The sequence below is a fragment of the Musca autumnalis genome, unplaced genomic scaffold, assembly GCF_047663935.1.
Source record: "Musca autumnalis isolate F117 unplaced genomic scaffold, ASM4766393v1 scaffold_5, whole genome shotgun sequence".
In the NCBI taxonomy this organism is placed as follows: domain Eukaryota; kingdom Metazoa; phylum Arthropoda; class Insecta; order Diptera; family Muscidae; genus Musca; species Musca autumnalis.
The window spans coordinates 5,793,750-5,817,506 of NW_027412088.1; the positions used below are offsets into that span (position 1 = coordinate 5,793,750).

Here is a 23,757-nt window from a genome sequence, read left to right on the forward strand (position 1 = left end):
ATTACATAATTGTATTGCGAATTTTATTTCCGATTGGCAAAAATCCGGATCCAAAGCATTGGTGCAAGAAGCCATGACAATGAACTGGTGCAAGAAGCCATGACAATGAACCGGTGCAAGATGCTATGACAATGAACTGGTGCAAGATGCTATGACAATGAACTGGTGCAAAATGCAATGACAATGAATTCGTGAAATCATGTGTCACTCCCTTGTAAATGTCATCGGTGATTCACCTAAATTTTCACCTATGACATGTCACTTGCACCTATGATTCAACTCATGATTTGTCATCGAACATTTTCCTGGGTAGTAATTTGTATGGGACCAAAGGTGCATTTTCACGAAAATTCTCTAAATCCGATTTTCACAAAATTCGATTCGATTTTCACAAATTATTGTAGGATTCGTTTTTTAGCAACAACAATTTCGTGAAAATACACTTTTGGTCTTCGTTAACCGATCGCCATAAAATGTAAGATTTTAGATCAAATGAAAAAAAAAATAAAAAAAATTCCAAAATAATTGTTTAATTTTTGGTTTTCATTCAATTTAAGAAAAATAGTTTTTTTTGAGCTTGAGGTCTTTTTCTTAAATTAAATTCCAAAATAAAAAAATGTTTTTTAGGTCAGACTAAAATAAGATTGTAGAAGATTTGAATTTTGACATGAACTCCAAACAGCATCACGACCGAGGTCTTCAAGAACGCTGACCTGGGGCCTAATTCTCGTATCCGTTATCGAGCGAGTTTTTGTTTTTTGTTTTTGTTCGAAGACAAATTACGAACGATCGAAATTTTTGGATTCTCTTATACGATCGAAATTATTTAAAAAAGTTATCGATACATACGGTTATCGAACAGTGAAACATATGGTAAACACAAAATATTACAAACAAACAAGTTGTTGTGCGTGTTGAAATGAAAACATGAAAATTGTATAAAATAAAAAAAAAAACGTTGTGAACAAATTCCACTATGTAAAAATATAAAAATCACATTCTGGCGTTGGAAAATATTGTTACGGTATTAGATTTAACTAATCTCTGTGTAGACGTTGTTTTATTTCCCAGTACGATTTGTACCAAATGAAAGAGGGTTCGTTTTAGATTACGTTTCTACAATGCTTTATTTACTTTATTACACTTATTCGAAACCGGCTTTAATTACTAAGCACATAGCTTTCTAGTTAGCACGCTGCTATTTTTTAACCGATACGTTCAGTTCAACGCTTAAAACACAAATAACTAGCCGTTGCTGATTCCACCTGTATTGATCCCAAAATCACCCAGTTCGAGTATTCTACAGAACATCTGGTAACACCTCGAATCTGTGCAACGAACACACAGACGCACATTCGCACTAAGCGAACAACCATACTCACAAGCACACTATTGACGTAATTACAACAACAAACAAATGCAAGAAATACAAGAAGTAGCAAACTAAACGATAATTACATGATTATGGCAAAACAAACAAAAGCACATTAATGAAAGGTGAAGTAAGAACTAGAATGATGAAGAGAATTATACATGGTAGTTGTTGTTGCTTAAATAAAGTAACTGCGTAATAAAACTTTACGTTACTTACTTACTTAGCTGGCCATTACAGAAAATTTGTTCCATAGGCCGAACTAAGAAAAGATCTCCATTTCTCTCTATTTGTTGCTTCGCACTCTGGAGTACCGCGCCTTTTCATCTCATCATCCACTTGTTTGCGCCATCTATTCCTTGGCCTGCCAATTCTGCGTGCACCGCCAAGCGGCCCGTATTTATACGCCTTTTAGCGGGTTTATCATCGCTTATTCTTATGATATGGCCTAGCCAACGCAATCGCTGCATCTCGATACGTTTAACACACAGCCGACCAAGAAGAGGGCACACAAAATTCTCAATATTTGCAACTTTTGACAGTGTGTTAGTAACGTTGTATGCACGCATGCTGCAAAACAAAAACAAATCAAAACATTTGTGTGCTCTTTCGTTGCGTTCGGGTCGTGTGTGTGTGAATTGCCGAAAAACTTCTTAACTTTAACAATATCAAAGCACGACATTGGTTTAACAATGTTGATGTCGTTGTATAGCAGATACAGCTCGTGGTTCATCCGACCTCGATATTCACCGTCAACGCAGATTGGTCCGTAGATTTTTTTTAAGAATTTTTCTCTCAAACACACCAAGCACTGCCATGTCTGCTTGCACAAGTACCCAGGCTTCGGAGCCATACATCAGCACCTTCATAAAGGTATCAGTTACTTCTTTTACTGATCGGCCCATGATGTCTATATCATCAGCATAAGCAAGTAACATGTGACTATTGGTGTAGATTGTGTCACTTCTTTTGACGTTTGCCTCTCGTATAACCTTTTTCAGCAGGATGCTGAAGAGATTACACAAAAGGCTGCCTCCTTGTCTGAAACCTCTTTTGGTACAAAACTCTTCGGAGAGGTTCTTTCCTATTTTAACAGAGGACCTCGTGTCAGTTAAAGTCATTTTACAAAGCCGGATGAGCTTTGCGGGGATACCAAACTCAGACATGGCTTGGAATACCTTTGAACGCAGCGGGCTGTCGAAGGATGCTTTATAATCGACAAAAAGGTGGTAGGTGTCGATCTGCATCCCTTGGGTCTTCTCCAGGATTTGCCGCAGGGTAAATATCTGGTTAATGGTGGACTTGCCAGGTCTAAAGCCGCATTGGTATGGTCCAATTATCTCGTTGACCATAGGCTTTAGTCGTTCGCACAATATCCCTGACACGATCTTGTAGGCAATAGGGAGTAGACTTATGCCCCTATAGTTAGAGCATACATCCTTATCTCCCTTCTTGTGGACGGGGCACAGGATACTCAGGTTCCAATCGTCGGGTACTCGTTCTTCCTGCCAGATGGTGCTAACTAGCTGATGAATACACCTTATCTGCGTGTCGCCTCCGGTTTTGAACAGCTCGGCTGGTAAGCCATCGGCTCCTGCTGCCTTATTATTCTTCAGCCGATTTATTGCTGTCTTTGCCTCATCTTGGCTGGGCGGTATACATTCAATACCATCTTCTGGGATTGGGACTGTGGTATCTTCGTCGTCTTCGCTGCTATTAGATACCAACAGTTTAGAAAAAAGTTCTTTCCATATCTGGAGTACACTATCTGTATCAGTTACCAAATTACCTTGCTGGTCTCTACAGGAGGATGTGCCTGTACCAAAGCCATCATTTTGATGCTTGACTCTTTGGTAGAATTTTCGGACTTCACTCTGGCTCCTGTACATCTCGATTTTTTCACACTCCCGCTTTTCCATCTCTCTCTTTTTCCTGCGGGAAAGACGTTTCTCTTCTCTCCTTTTCTCCCGATATCTCTCTCGTGCGCTACGCGTTGCTACGGATTGTAAAGTAACCCTGTATGCCGCATGCCTGATCATACCATGGATTCCTTGGTGGAGGTCTCTGGTACCCAAGTATGGATTTTGCGGCTGTTTTCATGGAGTGGACAATGCTTTGCTATTGCGCTGATACGTTATCGGGAGGAGGAGTGCTTTGATTAAGCAATTGGGCTAGTTGAGTGGACTATGCTGTGGCTATCTGTTGTGATTGCAGCTTACTGATGTCTAACTTTCGTGTTGTGTCTGTTCGTACTTTGTTTGCTACGTTTAAGCGGGTGCGTACCTTTGCTGCAACAAGGTAGTGGTCCGAATCAATGTTTGCGCCTCGGAACGATCGTACATCCAACACGCTCGATGAATGTCTTCCATCTATCACAACATGATCAATTTGATTTCTTGTTTTCTGATCTGGAGACAGCCAGGTGCACTTATGAATATCGAGATGATTAAATCTGGTACTGCTAACTACCATGTTTTTGCAGCTGCAAAGTCTATCAGCTTCATACCATTGTCAGATGTTTCACTGTGGAGTGAATTTCCCGACTGTTGGGTCAAAGATATTCTCCTTTCCAATTTTGGCATTAAAATCGCCTAGAATGATTTTAATGTCATGGGCAGGGCAACGGTCATATGTTTCTTCAAAGAGCTCGTAAAATATATCTTTGGTCTGTTCGTCCTTTTCTTCAGTGGGAGCATAAGCGCAAATAAAGCTGATGTTGAAGAATTTTGCTTTTATTTGAATTGCAGCAAGTCTTTAATTCACTGGGGTAAAGCTGGATACCAGATGTTGTAGTCTCCGACTAACTACGAATCCGCAACCAAACTCATACTTTACGTCATGGCAGCTATAATACAGTGCGTCACCTTTAGGTGTTGTTGAGACGCCTTTCCCAATCCATCGTATTTCCTGTATGGCAGTAATATCGGCCTTGTATTTTTCAAGTACCTCTACCAATGCGAAGACTGCACCTTCTCTATAAAGAGTGCAAACATTCCAGGTGCAGATCATGGTCCTTAAAACGTTGGCGGGGTTCATCAACTTTAGATGGGGTTTGTTTTTCTTTTCTTTCGTTTTTTGATAGAAGGCTGTTTTTTCTAGGGGAGGGTTACTAACCCGACGCCCAAACCCAATTTTTTATCGTTCTTATGGGTGAACGCGCGGCACATGTTAGCCCACAACCTTTAACGGGTGTTAAAGGCAGTTCCAGGTGACACCACGGGGAGGTCAGTGTCCACTTGAGATGAAAGAAGGACCAAGATAAATCCTGGGCTTTGCTATGTTAAAACCGGTCAGGACCGTTCCTTGGTATCTTCCATCCCCTACGTCACCTTTATGTTACAATTCAAATTTTAAAATTAACGGAAGTTAAACTAAATTAACATAAACCTATCAGTTACATTCGTAACAATATATTTTTAATTTTTAAGAAAAGTCCCTTCTTGTCTATTTTTTTACTCATTTTATTGGAAAAAGTCATTAGTATGTGAGTTTGATTAGTCTTATTGCAAAATGTTCCATTGAAATTCGTTTTTTGCCACAAAAATAATCATTACGACAGCAAATGTGTGGCGGGCAAAAACTGGCAAGATTCCACTCGAAAGCGTATTCTACAACGGATGCCGTAATCCAAATACTGAAAATATCGATCGAACTAACTCGATCACGTATGCGAGAATTAGGCCCCTGTTCTGTTGCACGCTATGAATGGCCGTCGTATATGACAAAGAAGACAATTGGGTTCAAGCTCAACCATGTGTAGAAAATTTATGAAATGTATCTAGAAGATTCAGTTCGATTTTTTCTCCAAGTCGCTGGAAGAAATTGGAATTGTAGAATGATGTTGCAGGCACCATCGTGAGGAAAAACGCATCAAGTCCGATTAACCAAGTGTATTTTTAATAAAACATGCAGCCCCGAAGATCTCAAACAATACATAACAAATCTGTTAGAGGCGTTATTTGAGTTAATTATCGGCATAATTTTAAGATATTTTGAATTGAATGTGTATGTTTTGAGCCCCAGACAAAAAGGTAAAAGAGGAAAAGAATGAAATGTTTCGCCTTCGTTAGTGCTGATACATGCTCTTGCAAAATATTAACCTTCCACGTTTAAAAATAACGATTGTATTCAATAAAAGGCATTTCGGAAAATGGGATAACATTGCAGATTTTGTTGTTTTCATTACTTACTCCAATGCGTATATGATTGATAATATCCCATATACTCGCCTTCATAAGATTAATATTCCATAAAACAGTTTTCATATAATAATTTTATAAATTATTATTTTGTTATTTGCGACTTTTGGCATTTATGGTGACGATATGTATATCTTAATGTTCAATAATAATGAAAATCTATATAACAATTGCAAATTATGACCCTAAGCTATATCTGAAAATCAATAGCATTTGGAGAATAACTGTTACCAGATTTGGAAATAACGCTACAATTTGGGTTTGATAGCAAAAAGCAAAAAAATTAAAAAAACACTGGTCCAGTGCAATAATAATACGATATTGAATTGTTCGTTGCAGGTTGGACCCATGAAGATAAGAATTTACGCTATCGCCTAAGCATAAAAGACATCGAAAGCAAGGACTCTGGGACATTTACATGCACATCGCCCAGAGGTCTTACGAACAGCATTAGTATAGCCGTAGCGCAATCCACTTGCCCGCAGCTTCCAGAACCGGCGTCACCGCTCACCTTACGTTTAGAAGGCAACAAGCTAGGCCAAAGAGCTATGTATCGTTGCCCACCTGGTTATAGAGTGGATGGCATTGTGAATGCAACCTGTTTAGCTTCCGGCAATTGGTCATCGCCGCCACCAACATGTCAAGCTGTACAATGTCCACGTTTGATTTTAGATGATCCGCACCTAAGTTTGGTTGAATTGAATACATCTGCATGGGGGCGGGCGGTGTTCAAATGCCAGTGGGGTTTCAAACTGACCGGTCCACCGGGTTTGGAATGTGAACCGACGGGCGTGTGGAGTGGCGCTGTACCCAGATGTAAAGGTATTTATTTATCACATTTCTTCATAATTCTCTATCATAAATGGTTTTTCTATTTTCTATTTTTTGAATTGGGATTTTTAATATCTATGGATTGAAAACTATTTGCTGCATTTTCATTACAATTTTCCTATTTTGAGAGAACAGATGTCGTCCTATACAGTGACAGTTGTTATGTTAATTCCATATTTTTATTGCATTTATTTTAGTGTATTTTTATTTATTTTAAATGAGAAATTGTAATTGGTTATGCTTATACCGAAAGATGCACGCTGCATCATATCCTCTGAAATAGAAAAATCGGTGATCTATTTCCTTTTAAGGATCGAAAAGAGTACAACACTTATACATATAAATGCTATTAATCGACAAGACGTGTATATAAATTTATAGTACATGTGTAAATACTTTTAAAGCTTTGTTTTCAGATTTATATATTACTTACTTACTTAGTTGGCCCATTACAGAATATTTGTTCCATAGACCGAACTAAGAAAAGATCTCCATTCCTCTCTGTTTTTAGCTTGACTTTTTGGAATACCGCTCCTTTTCATTTCTTCATCCACTTGTATGCTCCATCGAAGCTTAGGCCTGCCGATTCTGCGTGCACCGCCATGTGGCATGTATTCGTACGCCTTTTTAGCGGGTTCATCATCGCTCATTCTTATGATATGGCCTAGCCAACGCAATCGTTGCATCTCGATACGTTTAACTATATTCATGTCTTTGTATAGCTGATATAGCTCGTGGTTCATACGACGTCGATATTCACTGTCAACGCAAATCGGCCCGTAGATCTTTCGAAGAATTTTCCTCTCAAACACACCAAGCACTGCCTTATATGCTTGCGCAAGTACCCATGCTTCGGAGCCATACATTAGCACGGGTAGTATCAGCGTTTTGTATAGTGTTATTTTTGTTTGACGAGATGTGGCTTTGTTTTTAAATTGCTTACTTAAACCATAGTAGCATCTGTTGGCCAATACAATTCTTCTTATTTCACAACTGATGTTGTTTGTTGTGTTTATGTCAGTGTCGAGGTAGACGAAGACTTTAACTACCTCAAAATTGTAGGTACCATCTTCCACAGTTGGTCCGAGCTCTATGGACGCTTTGCGTGTCGACACCATCAATTTGGTCTTTTCACTGTTTACCGCCAGACCCACTTTCGCAGATTCTGCTTCGACCTTCCTGAAGATATCAATTACTTCCTATACTGATCGTCCCATGATGTCTATGTCATCAGCATAAGCAAGTAACATGTGGCTATTGGTGTAAATTGTGCCATTTCTTTTGACATTTGCATCTCGTATTACCTTTTCCAGCAAAATGTTAAATAGGTCACACGAAAGGCTGTCTTCTTGTCTGAAACCTCTTTTGGTACAACATTCTTCGGAGAGGTTATTTCCAATTTTCCAAAGTCATCTTACAAAGCCGGATGAGCTTTGCGGGGATACCAAATTCAGACATTGCATGGAATACCTTTGATCGGAGGGGACTGTCGAATGCTGCTTTATAACCGACAAAAAGGTGATATGTGTCGATCTGCATCTCTTGGGTCTTCTCTAGGATTTGCCGTAGGGTAAATATCTGGTCAATGGTGGACTTGCCAGGTCTAAAGCCACATTGGTATGGTCCAATTATTTCGTTGACCATTGGCTTTAGTCGTTCGCATAATATCCCTGACAGTATCTTATAGGCAATAGGGAGAAGAATTATGCCCCTACAGTTAGAGCATACAGTGTTATCTCCTTTTTGTGAACGGGACATAGGATGCTCAGGTTCCAATCGTCGGGTACGCGTTCTTCCTGCCAGATGGTGCAATCTAGCTGATGCATACACCTTATCAGCGCGTCGCCTCCGGTTTTAAACAGCTCGGCTGGTAAGCCATCGGCTCCTGCTGCTTTATTATTCTTTAGCCGGTTGATTGCTGTTTTTACCTCATCTTGGCCGGGCGGTATACATTCTATACCATCTTCTGGGATTGGATCTGTGGCATCATCGTCTTCGCTACTATTGGATACCAGCAGATTAGAGAAATGTTCCTTCCATATCCTGAGCACGCTATCTGTATCTGTTACCAGATTACCTTCCTGGTCTCTACAGGAGGATGTGCCTGTACCAAAGCCATCTGTTTGATGTTTCACTCTTTGGTAGAATTTTCGGACTTCATTCTGGCTCCTGTACATCTCCATTTTTTCACACTCCCGCTTTTCCATTTCTCTCTTTTTCTTGCGGAAAAGACGTTTCTCCTCTCTCCTTTTCTCCCGATATCTCTCTCGTGCGCTAAACGTTGCTACGGATTGTAACGTAGCCCTATATGCCGCATTTTTTTCTTCCGTAGCAGCACGACACTCCTGGTCATACCATGAATTCCTTTGTGGAGGTCTCTGGAATCCAAGTATGGATTTTGCGGCTGTTTGCATGGAGTGGGCAATATGTTGCCATTGTGTTGTTATGTTATCGGGACAAGGAGTGCTCGCGTTAAGCAATTGGGCTAGTTGAGCGGAATATGCTGTGGCTATCTGTTGTGTTTGCAGCCTATCGATGTCCAACTTCCGCGTTTTGTCTGTTCGTGCTTTATTTGCAACGTTTAGACGGGTACGTACCTTTGCTGCAACAAGGTAGTGGTCCGAATCAATGTTTGCGCCTCGGAACGATCGTACATCCAACACGCTGGATGAATGTCTTCCATTTATCACAACATGATCAATTTGATTACTTGTTCTTTGATCTGGAGACATCCAGGTGCCCTTATGAATATCGAGGTGATTAAATCTGGTACTGCAAATTACCATGTTTTTGCAGCTGCCAAGTCTATCAGCCTCATACCATTGTCAGATGTTTCACTGAAATTCCAGACTGTTTGGCCAAAGATATTCTCCTTTCCAATTTTGGCATTAAAATCGCCCAGATTAATTTTAATATCATGGGCAGGGCAACGGTCATATGTTTCTTTTAAGCGCTCGTAAAATATATCTTTGGTCTGTTCGTCCTTTTCTTCAGTGGGAGCATAAGCGCAAATAAAGCTGATGTTGAAGAATTTAGCTTTTATTTGAATTGCAGCAAGTCTTTCATTCACTGGAGTGAAGCTGGGTACCAGATGTTTTAGTCTCCGACTAACTACAAATCCGCAAGCAAACTCATGTTTTATGTCATGGCAGCTATAATACAGTGCGTCACCTTTAGGTGTTGTAATGACGCCTTTGCCAATCCATTGTATTTCCTGTATGGCAGTAATATCGGCCTTGTACTTTTCAAGTACGTCTGCCAATGCGAAGACTGCACCTTAATAGGTATGTAAAGAAGTAAAATTACCACATTTGGGAAGAAGAGCAATTTAAAGAGATTCAACAGTTGCCACTTCATCCGGAAAATATAACGGTTTGTGGATCGGTGGAATCGTCGGACCCTATTTCTTCAAAATGATGCGACCGTTATTTGATGTCTGAAATTGAAGCTCGTAATTTCGGCGATATTTCGTTTCAACAAATCGGCGCCACTTTCCACACATCGCATCAATCAATGGATTTGTTGAAAGGACACTTCGGTGAGCACTTTTGGACCAGTCGATTGGCCACCAAGATCGTCTCATATTATTCCGTTAGACTTTTTCCTCTGTGAATATTTAAACTCAAAATTTGTATGCGGAAATTGAACACCCTTTTTTGTTTAAATTCAGAAAGTATATTAAGATGTGCTATATCAGATGAAAAAAAAAAACGGACCAAAAGTGTTTTGCAGTTAGCAAGGAAAAAATCAATGAATAAATGGGCTTTACTAGATATTTTAGATTTCAGGATTCTAATATCATTGGCTCACACTACAACATTATTCGAAGATATTTTACTGACTCTGATTCAATTATTAATTAACCATTTATAGGAGCGCTAAATTAGTATCTACGGAGCCTACGAACTGAACCTAATTATTGTTGTTTTGTTGCAATTATATATGAGTTTATTCAATATTCAATCATAAGTTCAGTAAATATCAAATTAATGGTCGTTTTAATAATAACATGTCTGTGTTATAAACATTTTTCCCCAAAATGCATTTTGTCTAGAACTAAACTACATACATACATGTATGTTTGTATGTATGTATCTCTTTTGTACAAAATTAAATTTTATTCGTGTTTTTTTTCTATTATTGCTAACAATTTTACAATTTCTCTTTTAGCCATACAGTGTCCAACACCTGTAGCTCCGTTAAATGGAAGAATCGGGGGTACGAATATGAATCAACGCCGTCTAACCGTTGGTGCATTAATCACGTTCAGCTGCAACGAAGGACATACCCTGGTCGGAGAGCCGAGCATTATTTGTACGGAAAGTGGTCTGTGGTCGCATCCACCGCCATTTTGTAAGTAAATAGAATCCGAACAGTTCAACCTTATCCATACTACATACATCAATTTGTATGAGTATGTAAATATATAATTACTATATGTATGTACATTGGTATGGACATAAGAATTAGATAATGTGAGGACAACAACAATTGGCTTGGGCGAAACCTTCAAAGCTTCCAAACCAACAAAAAAAGCAAAAATGAAAATATTCATGGACGACCATGTGCAGTATTTGGATTTGTCTTCCAGTCAAAATGTCAAATATATGCACATATAAATGTATAGAGATGTGTACAGAAATATATAATCAAAATACCTATATAATATATTGTGCCAAATCGCAGATATTTGCGAACACGTTTAACTTCTCACACCTTATATGCCAAACACTAGGAATAATCGGTCAAGCACAAAGTCTATTCTGATTTGGTTTAAGTGATATTGTAGCTTTGATCACGCTAATGAACAAAACGAAGCAAGACGTCTTAATTTCATGAAAGTCATTGAAGCACTCGCAATAAATTGTGATAAAAAATGGGCAAATATAGCAGTTGAAGGTCATAGTTAATGGATATGTCAAGGAAAGAATGGACTTGTGTTTCCGACGACGAAAATAGTCAAATATCCAAACAAATAGTATACATAGTAGGGCTATATCTTTTTTGCAAATATGGAAAATATTAGCGGAAATCCGCATAGAGCATGGAAACGTGTATAAAATGCCCACAGAAAGGGAATAAAATTAATAAAATTGTAAAGTATTCTAGAAGTTGGTTTCAGCGCAAAAACTGTTTTCATCGGAAAACTTGAAAAAATTTAATAATATTTCGCTCTTCAAAAAAGTTATACCCCTAATGTTTAATAAAAGATTATCAAATATAATGAAATATTTAAATACATTAGAGGATAAAGTAGCCAATATAAATACACACACACACACTTACATATATGATACACTAAGTTATGTGTTTGTTAAATAAAATTTAGTTGTTATTTTTCATTAAAAGAATCTTTGAACCCAACACATTATTTGTCGTTATTTGTCTAATTAATTTTGTGCGTACATACATACATACATATGTATGTATATCGATATGATATCACTGTCATTAGGTTATTGGATCCGCTGCTATTTGGGAATTAATGGCCTGTTTCGCTAAAACGATTCGAATGCAAATTCGATCGAACTACTACCAAAATTTTGTTTTTTGAAAAATATTCGATTCGTTTTTGCTTTCAATCAACCATACATTTTCTACAACAACAACAGGATTTTGATAGTAATTCGAACGAATGAATTCGAATTGTTTCACAGAAACAGGCAATAAGTTAAATACTAGATATGTTGAAATCGAAAATGACGTATTACAAATATAGAGATCATTCATGGGTATTATTGGTTGTACGTTAGCAGTGGTAAGTATTTGTCTCAATTATCGGGAAGAAATAAACCGAGTATGCTAGTTCTTATTTAGTATTTACAAACAAATACGTAAATCACTTATGGAAGCTCTTCCAGAAGGTCTGAGAAAAAAACAACAAAAATATCCACTATAAAGAAAACGTTTAATGCATGTAATGCCGGTTAAAATAGATTGGGATTAGATGAAGGATTCTCTAAATGTAATAAATAAATAAAATACTAAGCAAAAACATGAAAATTCTAGACGAAATTTACAAAGAAGCCGCTGGCCTCAAACTAATATGACGTATTTAAACGAAGTTAATTAAGTATTTTTGGTTTACAATCAGAAACTAAGGACGAAAAACTTTGAGATGTTGGAATCAAAGCAACATGATCACCTGAATTATATGTCATTTGCCTGATAATTTTGTCGAGTTACATCACACTTGTATCTTTGGATCTTCCTGTTAAAATCGCACTGATCTTTTTTTCATGATATGAAGGCTTGTATGGCGCCCAATCGTGTACGCCAACGAATGTATATTCTGACTTACTTTACTTTACTAATACAGAACATTTGTCCTATAAGCCGAACTAAGAAAGCATTTCCATTCCTCTCCGTTTGTTGCTTTCGTTTTGGAATCCGCGTCTTTCCATCTCTTCTTTCACTTGTTTGCTCCATCGAAGCCTCGACCTGCCAGCTCTGCGTGTATCGACGTGTGGCCCGTATTTATACGCCTTTTCAGCGGGTTCATCATCGCTCATTCTTATGACATGTCCTAGCCGACGCAATCGTTGTATCTCGATACGTTTAACTATACTGATGTCGTTGTTTAGCAGATACAACCCATGGTTCATACGACGTCGATATTCACCGTCAACGCAGGTTGGCCCGTGGATCTTTCGAAGAATTTTTCTCTCAAACACATCGATCTCTGCCTTATCTGCTTGCGCAATTACCCAGGCTTCGGAACCATACATACAGCCCAGGTAGTATCAGTGTTTTGTAAAGCGTTGTTTTTATTTGGAAAGATGTGGCTTTGTTTTTAAATTGTTTACTTAAGCCAAAGCAGCATCTGTTGGCCAATACAATTCTTCTTCTTATTTCACAACTGATGTTGTTTGTTGTGTTTATGGAGGTGCCGCGGTAGACGAAGTCTTTTACTACCTCAGAATTATAAGAACCGTTTTCCACTGTTGGTGCGAACTCTATGCACGCATTGCGCGTCGGCACCATCAACATGGTCTTCTAGCCGTTTACCGCCAGACCCACTTTAGCAGATTCTCCTTCGCCCTTCTTAAAGGTATCAGTCACTCCTTTTACTGATCGGTCCTTGATGCCTTTATCAGCATAAGCAAATAACATAGCACATAACATAACGAAAGGCTGTCTCCTTGTCTGAAACTTCTTTTGGTACTAAACTATTCGGAGAGCTTCTTTCCTATTTAAACTGATGGCCGAGTATCAGTATTTGCATCTCTTGGGTCTTCCAGGATTTTCTGCAGGGTAAATATCTAGTTAATGGTGGACTTGCCAGGTCTAAAGGAGCATTTTATTGACCCTAGTTTGTTCGCATAATATCCCTGACACTATCTTGTAGGCAATAGGGAGAAGACTTATGCTCCTATAGTTAGGGCATACATTCTTATATCCTTTCTTGTCGACAGGGCACAGGACGCTCAGGTTCCAATCGTCGGGTACCCGTTCTTCCTGCCAGATTGTGCTACATAGTTAAAAAATACACCTTATCAACGTGTCGCCTATTACAACGCGATCAATTTGATTTCTTGTTCTTTGATCTGTAAATCTGGTGCTGCTAACTACCATGTTTTTTGCCGCTGCGAAATCTATCAGCCTCATTCCATTGTTAGATGTTTTAATGTGGAGACTGAATTTCCCGACAGTTGGGCCAAAAATATTCTCTTTTCCAATTTTGGCTTTTTTCTATAGGAGGGTTACTAACCCGACGCCCAAACCCAAGTTTTTATACCCTCCACCATAATATGGACGATATAATTAAATTTGTCCTTCCGATTGTAACACATCGAAATTTTCATCGGAGACCCTATGAAGTATATATATTCTTGATCAGGGTGATATTCTAAGTCGATATAACAATGTCCGTCTGTCCTTCTGTTGAAATCAATATACAGCTCGGAATTTTTAGGATCGAGCTTTGTAATTTGGTACAGAAGTTTCTATTACTCCTAGAATGTTTGGAATTGCAAATGGGCTATATTGATATAGCCATCCTAGAACTGTACCACCCGATTTTAGGTATTTTGAAGGTTTTAGCTTCATTATCGCACCGAAATGGCTGGAATTAGTAAAAAATAGTAGCTTCTTGTAGGTTCTGGAACAGAGCAACTAATTATATTCTTTCCACGCCAGTCCAGTTTACTATTTGAAATGCTTTATCCATGTGTTACCAGCAAAATACTTGGGAGTCTCTTTCGTATTTCATATATCGACGCCTCCAAACAATAGTATGCTAAGTCGACTTAGCATGTTTTCAAGTTCTTTACATTTTTATATTTAACGTCCTTTAACTTAAATTCTGTCAAATTTTGGTAATAATCGGACAATCCGAACAGAAGTTATAAACAAATATTTACTTAGCATAGTACTGAAGGTCAAAGAAATTTCCTAACTTTTAGAGCTTGTCCTGCAAAACTCACTGTTCAGAATTAGGTGTCAAACGACCTTTAACTTAAATTCTGTCAAATTTTGGTAATGATCGGTCAATCCGAACAGAAGTTATAAACAAATATTGAATTAGCATAGTACTGAAGTTCAAAAAAATTTCCACACTTTGAGAGCTTCTCCTACAAAACTCACTTTTTAGACTTAATATTCTATTATTTGGAGGTGTCGATATAAGTTGGTGAATATTTGCAAATTTTTTGCTTTGTAGAAGAATGAAAGATCGAACCAAGGAAGATGTTGAAACGAGTTAACATATAGGGCAAAGAAATATTGGCATTTAGTAAAAACCAAAAATGTTTTAAAATCGATTAGTCCGAGTTTTACCCTTTCAGAATTCGTGAACTGTTAACATATTTTATATAGTATGACTGAAATTCTTTAAATTGAATACTAAAACACAAACGATCGAAATGAAACTACGGAATTGAAAGCATTCCAAAAGGAATCTGTGAAATGCCTGATAAGCTAATTCGGAACAAAAATTGACAAATTTGTGTACAGTAATTTGTGTACAGTAATACAGGGAAGGCAATGTTATGGTTTGAGCTTTTAAAGGATCATCGGTCGTTAAAAATTTAAAAAAGAACACAATATTCCACCAAGATCCAAGGATGAACAAGAAGGAGAGTAATAAAAATATATATTTTCAAACCATCTGCAGACTCACAAGTCTTTACCGTTTTTTACTGTTTGTAATATTTTTATTTGATATATATAAAATAAATATTGATTATTTTTATATATTTCTTATATTTATATATATTTTATATATATTTTATATATGCAAAGTTCATATTCGTACACTCCTCAAAAATGAATAAAATCGTTATTAATTCAATATTTTATATGAAAATATTAAACAATTAATGGGAATTACATAAAGAAAACAAATTTTTAATTTATTCCATTGTTTGGGTATCACTATATATTTGTGTTATTTAAGAATTTTTTAAGCAAAATACCATTAAGTTGTCTAGAAAAATGTAAGAATAACGAAAATTATTAAGAAAATGTGATAGATATGGATAACTTTAACTATGTTGCATTTCCAAACGCTGGTAACATTACATTTCATATGAGACTACGAATTTTGTAGCAGAAGGACTGTTATTAGCTATTTTCTCCTAAAATTCTAGTATGAATTGCCATTGTTATTCACATCTATCACATTTTTCTTGAGTTCGTCCGATTTGTTATTCATATGAGTTTTTGCAAAATTTTTAATAATTCCAATCGGAAAGAACAAAAATTAATGTTATTTTATTTAAAAATACATATATTGCTTCTAGTGGTACCCATATGAACTTTGCCACCCACCCATGCGCCAATTATACCTAAATGCGGGAATATATTAATTTTTTTTTGGTTATTTTTAAATATTTCTTCTTTATAGTAATTCCCATTAATTGTGTCATATTTGCATATTTTGTTTATTTACTTATTTATTTATTCAATACAAGGCATATTTATATAAGTTAAATGCATGAATTACAACAACTAACAAATTTACAAAAACAAAATTATTTATTTTTTTTGTTATTGAAAATGTAATGTCAAAGAAAATATTGAATAAAGGGGTCGTTCTAAAAAAATTCTCAGGAAAAACATAAATACATTTTGAAAATCCTCTAAAATAGAACAAATTTGAATCAAAATGTAAATATAAAGCATATAGAACTGTCGTAGGTCCTAGACCCTATTACATTTTGAAAACCAAATTTACAAAAAAGTAAACATACGGCTCATTGTCACTTCTGCCTTATATAAATGTGCCATGATTCAATCAATATCATGGCACAATTATCAGGTTGTGGTATCGTAAATTTTTCAATATGTTATGTCAAAATTTTATTTATGTTGTTGGGGAAATTACAACAAAAATAATTTGTTTATAAAAGGATTTGACATTTCAAATTCGAACAGCTGGCAATTAATACAAAAGCCTTCCTAATTCTTAATGTGTGTTGATATAATTGGCTCCCCAAACATAATTACGGTACAATAAGCAAGGTAGACATCGAGTTTCAATATTGCAACCAAACACGACAAAAATCGTTAAATAGACTTTAATCAAAAGCAGGGTAAATTGTTAATTAACGCAAGTCTATCTTTAATGTTGAAAAGCTAAATTATTTGGCAATTTAAGCCGAAACGCATTATTGGAATGTGAACAGACCAACAGGTAAATAATTCCATAATCTTGAAAAGTGTATTTAGAAAGATTTCTCAAAAGTAGAGTTGTATAAAACTATGAAAAACTAAAGCTAAACGTGTTAGCTTATGAAACAGGTGTACCAGTCTTATGTATGTTGTGAAAAGTGCACAAACTCCAAGCCGTAATTGACAAAAAAAGCATGAGTAGAGCTGAAGCTAGTCTTTTTTTTTTGACCGAAGGAGGAAAGTATACAATCTGCGAATTGTACTAAAGATTTTCCGTTGAACAGAGTCAATATGAAATTTGAAGGAAAGCTTATATGATATATGAAATTAATAACGATTTTATTTATTTTTGAGGGGTGCACGAATATGAACTTTGCATACTGTATGTGTATGTTTACATATTGGGTGTTGCCTCAGAGGCAAGTAAAATCCGCTTACACACATATACTTACTATTTACCATTGATGTTGATTATACAACATCTGACACATTCTCATTATTTTTGATTCTACGTATAGGTAAATCAGGGTGCCCCTATCCCGGAGATCCTCCCAATGGCTTTTTGGCGCCGTTGAAATTTAATTATGAATCCGGTGACTATATAAGCGTTCAGTGTCGACCGGGTTATGTACAATATAGTGAAATTGGTGGCCCACCGGATCGTCCAAAATGCCTTCCCAATGGCAAATGGTCTAGCCCAGTACCGAAATGTCGTAGCTACGAAGATGTGTAGCTGTTGCAATGGGAACATCGTTCGTTCGAAGACACTTAAAATACTTTAAACTGTTATTTAAACTACTCTAAGCAACCAAAAAACAACACGAATTTGTTTGACCTTGATATTGTACAGTAATCACCATGAATAAATTTATTGAAGCTTGTAATATTCATTCTATACACAAATTCACACACACACATAGTCATAGAATAGTACAACTTAATTGTATAACAATCTCATGTAATTAAAATCATATTTTTATAAAGAGTCGAAAAATATATTTGAACAGTTTTACCCGTTTAGTCTACTTTATTGTGAGGCCTTAAAATGATTTTCAAATTAAATCTATCCACGACTGCAAAATATCAAATTAGAAAGGTAGTAGACTATCGATGTCCAAGGGAACGTTTCTCTTTCCACACACATAGCACAACTAATTAAAGATGCATGCACTCACACAACGACATCCACCAAAGTATGCAATGAAAAATATGGTGGGCATTGCTGCACTAGACCAAATTTGACTTTTTGGAAAAAAATATTTCAGATTTCAGTGGTTGATAACTTGTCAACAGATTTTTTGCACAAAAATATACATTTTAGAAAGGGACACTTTAAAAAAAGTGGTGACAGTACAGCAATGGAGGAGGAAGGGCTACGGCGTTATTTTAGAATCGCAAAATTATATGAGGTACCCTTAACGTTTCTATGCGCTCCTTAAGTTTCTCAACACCTTGATGTTGACTTCAATATCAACAAAAAAAAAAAAGACGTTGCCGAAAAATTTTAGCTTCAGTGGACGACGCACAGCATAGCCTGTTCTTTGTAAACGTGCACAAGTACATAAGAGGACGAAGTAATAACAAATACCAATTTTGGTCCATATAGAAATTACTATGTACTTGGACCATCTATTGTAAAGAGCTAGCCAGATATCAGTGCTAAATTTCTGTGCAAGATCAATCATGATTTGATATGTTTGAACGATATATCTTTCATCGAGTTAGCTATAAAATAGTTCATTTCAGTCGGATATATTTAATATTTAGTATGAGATATTTTCGTAGTCCACTATTTTCACCTATTTTGACAAAAGTTGGTTCAGAATTAGATAAAGCCCTCGGAATATATATTTACACCGATTTTGCATAAATTTGTATATCTCATAGAATCGGATTTAGTCGAATATAACTCTTGCATGTTTTGCTTGGAAAGGGATACCAATCATAAATGGCCGATGCTGCAATTTGTGGCAATTTTTAATTACACTCTATGAATGAAGTGGATTTTGTATTATTTTGGTTTTTTTTACAACATCAATCTTGATTAAGGTTTTTTTTTGTACAGCATGAAAACATGATATTCGTACACCCTCCCAAAAATGAATAAAATCGTTATTAATTCAATAGTGTTCTATATAAATATGAAAAAATTTATAGGATTTCAAGATTAAAAAAACAAATTTATTCCGTATGGGTGGCAAATTTCGTATTCCTACAGCATTATATTTTCGTGGTATTTACGGATTTTTAAGCCAAATGCCATTAATATTTGTTTTTTTTTTCTTCATTCTCAGAAATGCCTGAGCCGTAGAAACAAGAAAAAATAACGATAAGTTTTACTAAACATTTTGCAAGAATATATGTATATGAATAAAAAAAGTCGAATGAACTGTTTCAGATCCTGCAAGAAGCTACTATTTGTTACTACGATAACATTTTTTCCTTTATGTTAGCGAAAAATGGTAAAAATTAGTAGATTCTTGCAGTACTGGAACAGAACATATATTATTTCGAAAACATTGCTATGTTAAGTGAGCTATAACTTAATAGCTAATCTATCAGACATGTCACAGATTCCAGATTCCGAATGTAACGGTTTCAATTATATTGTTTTTGTTGTAGCTTCTTCAGATTTCGATCGATTTGGTGAATTTCGAAAATCGTATTATTTAGTATAAATATGGCGACATTAGAGTAGTTTTGGGGTAGTTGGCTTTGAATTACAAGTTAAATAAATTAAAATGAAATTGAAAAGAAAGTATTTTTTTTCGGAATTTAAATTTTTCTATTGTTTTTGCAATTGAGGCACAAAGTAATCAACATAACATTGAAAAAATACCTTATTTGATTTCTTTCTTCTCTTTTTTTATTATGTTTGTTTATTATCTTTGCTTTAATTTATCATTCGTAATGCCAGATTGTTTAGTTTTTACAAAATTACAACGAACAAATTATGTGGCAATACTTTGTAAATAGTTGGGTGCCACCGTGGTGCAATGGTATGCACACCCGCCTTGCACGCATAAGGTCGTGGGTTCGATTCCCCGGCCAAGCGACATCAAAACACTTTTCAACGGTGGCAAAATAACCCTCAGTAATGTTGGCGACATTTCCTGAGTATATCAGCCATGTAAAACTTCTCTACAAAAGTGGTGTCTTAGACACGCCGTTCGGACTCGGCGATAAACTGTAGGTCCCATATCATTGAGTTAATATGAATCGGGGTGCACTCATTGATATGAGAGAAGTCTCCCTTGTCCCTTATGGGATGTTTGTGGAACAATTATATATTATATACTTTGTAAATAGTTGGTTTCGTTATTTGAGAAATAATGGAAATTTCGGAATTTTTTAAATAAAATGATAAAAAATATGAAACTTATTGTGATTTTGTTAGTAGAACAATATTTGTATTAATTTTAAGCGTTTTTGGGGTGTTTTAAAGTGACATTATTCCAAAAAATACAATTTGACTTGCAAAACCAAAAGTGGTTTCATTCCAATAAAATGTTTCGGTTTTTGTTTTCTGAAGAAGCTAAATACCGAATTAATTTCACTTTCGATCGGAATTCGTTTATGTGACATGCCTGTATATATCGTTAAAATTCTTTCAACTTTTGTCCACCGAGACGACACTGTGCGATAATGGACTTTGAACACAAAACATGAAGACCGTACCCATACTGTAATTTATCTCTGTATATATGTAGTTTGTAATAATTGTAAGAAAAGAATAGTATGTTTTTGCATCATAAAGCAAATATTGTTAATTTATTGTTATATTTCATTAGACGCTCTCTCCCCTTAATTAGAAACTTCCGTCCTACGGGAAATGATGATACTGGACTTTTGTTTATTTTAATTCGATAATTTGCTAATCGTTTTCTATGGAGGTTTATAATCACATGTCAATGAACAAAAACAAACTTCACATTCACAACATTTTCCTATATTGTAAAACTTCCGTATATTGTAAAACTTGTCGGCCTTTAGACTTTCTTTTTATGTCCAAAATGGTACACGATGGTACCTTGTCTATTCTTGAAAATGTACAGTCTGTTTTTGTAACAACAATATTCCGATTCGTTCGTTTATTTTACAAACAAAAACACATTTGGGTTTTTGTATCAAATGTTTTGTGGCAAAAAACGAGTCTTTTGATTTTTCACATATTTTCCTCACATTTTTGGTTTTTATAACAAAAAAAAGCAATACAAACGAAAACGTCTGAAAAAACGATATAGAAAGACCCATCGTTTTAAACAGATATAAAAAGATAAAATTTTAAAAACAATTACCAAATTTCTGCCCAAAACTATGTGTCTATCTCTATCGTTTTTTCAGGCTTTTTTGTTTGTATTTTTTTGTTATGAAAACCAAAAATATGAGGAAAATATGTATGCGAAAAATCAAAATTTCGTCTGTTTATCGCACAAACACACAAATAGTTGATACAAAAACCAAAATGTTACAAAAACAGGCTGTTAATTTTGAAATTGTATGTAGCTAAATGACAAACTTTCAAAACGCAACAAAAAAAGCTTTGTCTCGATCTTGTTCATAATTTGTAAAGTATGTGCAGTTATAGTACGTTTATATATAACAGGATTTAACAAACCCACTAGGTTTCAAATGTCAATTCCATTGCTTATATTACAGGGTAAATCCTCATAAAGAAGGTTAACCCTGTAAAAGGCTATAATATAAACATGGCCTTAGTCAACTAAATTAGTTTGGTTATCTCATGTGACTCTAAATATCTGCTTACAATGGCATCAAAAAATTGTCCATAATTCTGATAAATTAAAATTTTGATAATAAACATGTATAACAAATATATTATACCAATAAAACGTTGTTTAATTTAAAATTTTATTTATTTCAAATATTTATTATAATAAAATTAAATTATTATTATATAAAAAATAGCATTAGCATCTAAGGCTATCGACTAAAAATAATAATAATTTTGGTTTTGCAATAATTTAGTTGACTAACTGTATGTATATAAATTGCATACTATTACAAAATCACATTTCTACCTGATATTTATTTCGCATTGTTTCGCGTGTTTTGGATGCCAGACCATTTTGCATATAAAAGAGATATTATTACACTTGGCATCTTATTGAACAAATGGTTTAACGCCCATACTTAATATTTAACGCGAAGTACGAAAATAACTCACCATCCTACCACAAAAGCGCTCATGGGGCGTCCGTATTGCCCAAATACGTTATGACCCGTTAAAAACACAAAACCGCGATAAAAAGATATTAACCATTTATTCATTCGTAGACAAAAAATAATTTTCCTTTACAATAAATTGATTTTCATGATTTATTTTGATTTTGTTTTCAAAAAAATTATATACAAAATATTTACATACATACATACGTTCCAAGGCATATCGACCAGGTAGTGGCATCGACATATTTGAAATATGTCATTTCAAAATTTTCTGTATGTTGTTGGCGAAATTACAACAAAAATATGTTTTTGATAAAGGGATTTGACACTTCATATTCGAACAGCTAGTGTGATACCACTACCCAAGGCATATTTATATAAGGAAGAAGTGACAATCAGCCGTTTTTGTACTTTTTTTGTAAAATTAATTTTCAAAATGTAATAGGGTCTTCTCATGCTTTATATTTACATTTTGATTCAAATTTGTTCTCTTTTAGAGGATTTTCTGAATGTATTTATGTTTTTCCTGAGAAAATTTTTGGGACGACCCTATTATTCAATATTTTCTTTGACAATTAATTTTCAATAACAACAATGTTGTTTTTGTAAGTTTGTTAGTTGTTGTAATTCATGGATATATCTTATATGAATTTGCCTTGCCACTACCTTGGTAATTGTGCCATGATACGTTCTGTCAAAGTGGATTTTTTCAACTTTGAAAAAAATACGCTCGACGTATTTCGGTAGTATTCATAAGTATACATGTGTTCTAATTATTTTCACCACAAACGCTTTGGAAGTTCGGACGTATTTAGGTATACGTCTTAAAAATTAACTAAAAATATTTAAAATATGTCCAATCGTTGTCCATTATATCCTAAATTCTATCTCACACTAGTTGCTTAGGACACTTTAAATGCTTTGGACTTACAATAGTAATTTTCATTTTTCTATAGGGAGAAAGTCAATAGTTTATCACCAAAAACTCCACTGTTTTTAGCATTCTTAAGAGTTATGGATTTGATGACCACATACGGTTAGGTTAAATCAACCATTTGTTTTTGACACTTAGGCTAAGTTTTGTATATATTTTTTTTAAGTCGGCATATATTGAACATGTTGTTTCGCATTCTTGTAAGTTAAATGTAAGCATATAATGTAGCAATAAAAATAAAACTACAATTTCTCTTAAAACAAATCACACAATGTCATTTTAGTGAAAAAATTGACGGATATGGTAAGTTTATTCAAACATTATGTATGACCCTATTTCCGTAATGAGTCCAGGCAGGCATTAGCTAGATACGTTTGTTTTATATACACAATATGGTTTCTTCAATCCAATTTTCTATTTATCTATGTATCATGTAAAACATACAAACATTCAGATTTGTGCATTTAAATCCAACCATTGAGTTGAATTGTCCTATGAAACACTACTCAAAGTGAAACAAAGTAATTTAAAATTGTATTTATTCTTGTTTATTTAGAGGCATTAAAAGGTAAATAAGTGTGAATATAACATTTTTATACCAATTTTGCTGTTAATCT

General features: G+C 35.2%; 1 protein-coding gene across 2 annotated transcripts in view; it reads left to right on the plus strand.

Moving 5' to 3' along the window:
• Window positions 1-18,028, plus strand: part of hig (locomotion-related protein hikaru genki) — a 44,909-nt gene extending 26,881 nt beyond the window's left edge. For both annotated transcript variants that reach the window (XM_073956514.1, XM_073956515.1), the window contains 3 exons: window positions 5,911-6,393; window positions 10,573-10,755; window positions 17,535-18,028. In XM_073956514.1, coding sequence (XP_073812615.1) covers window positions 5,911-6,393; window positions 10,573-10,755; window positions 17,535-17,749 — 881 coding nt within the window. In that variant the 3' untranslated portion in view covers window positions 17,750-18,028. The remainder of the gene's footprint in view (window positions 1-5,910; window positions 6,394-10,572; window positions 10,756-17,534) is intronic.
• The last annotated feature ends 5,729 nt before the right edge of the window (window positions 18,029-23,757 follow it).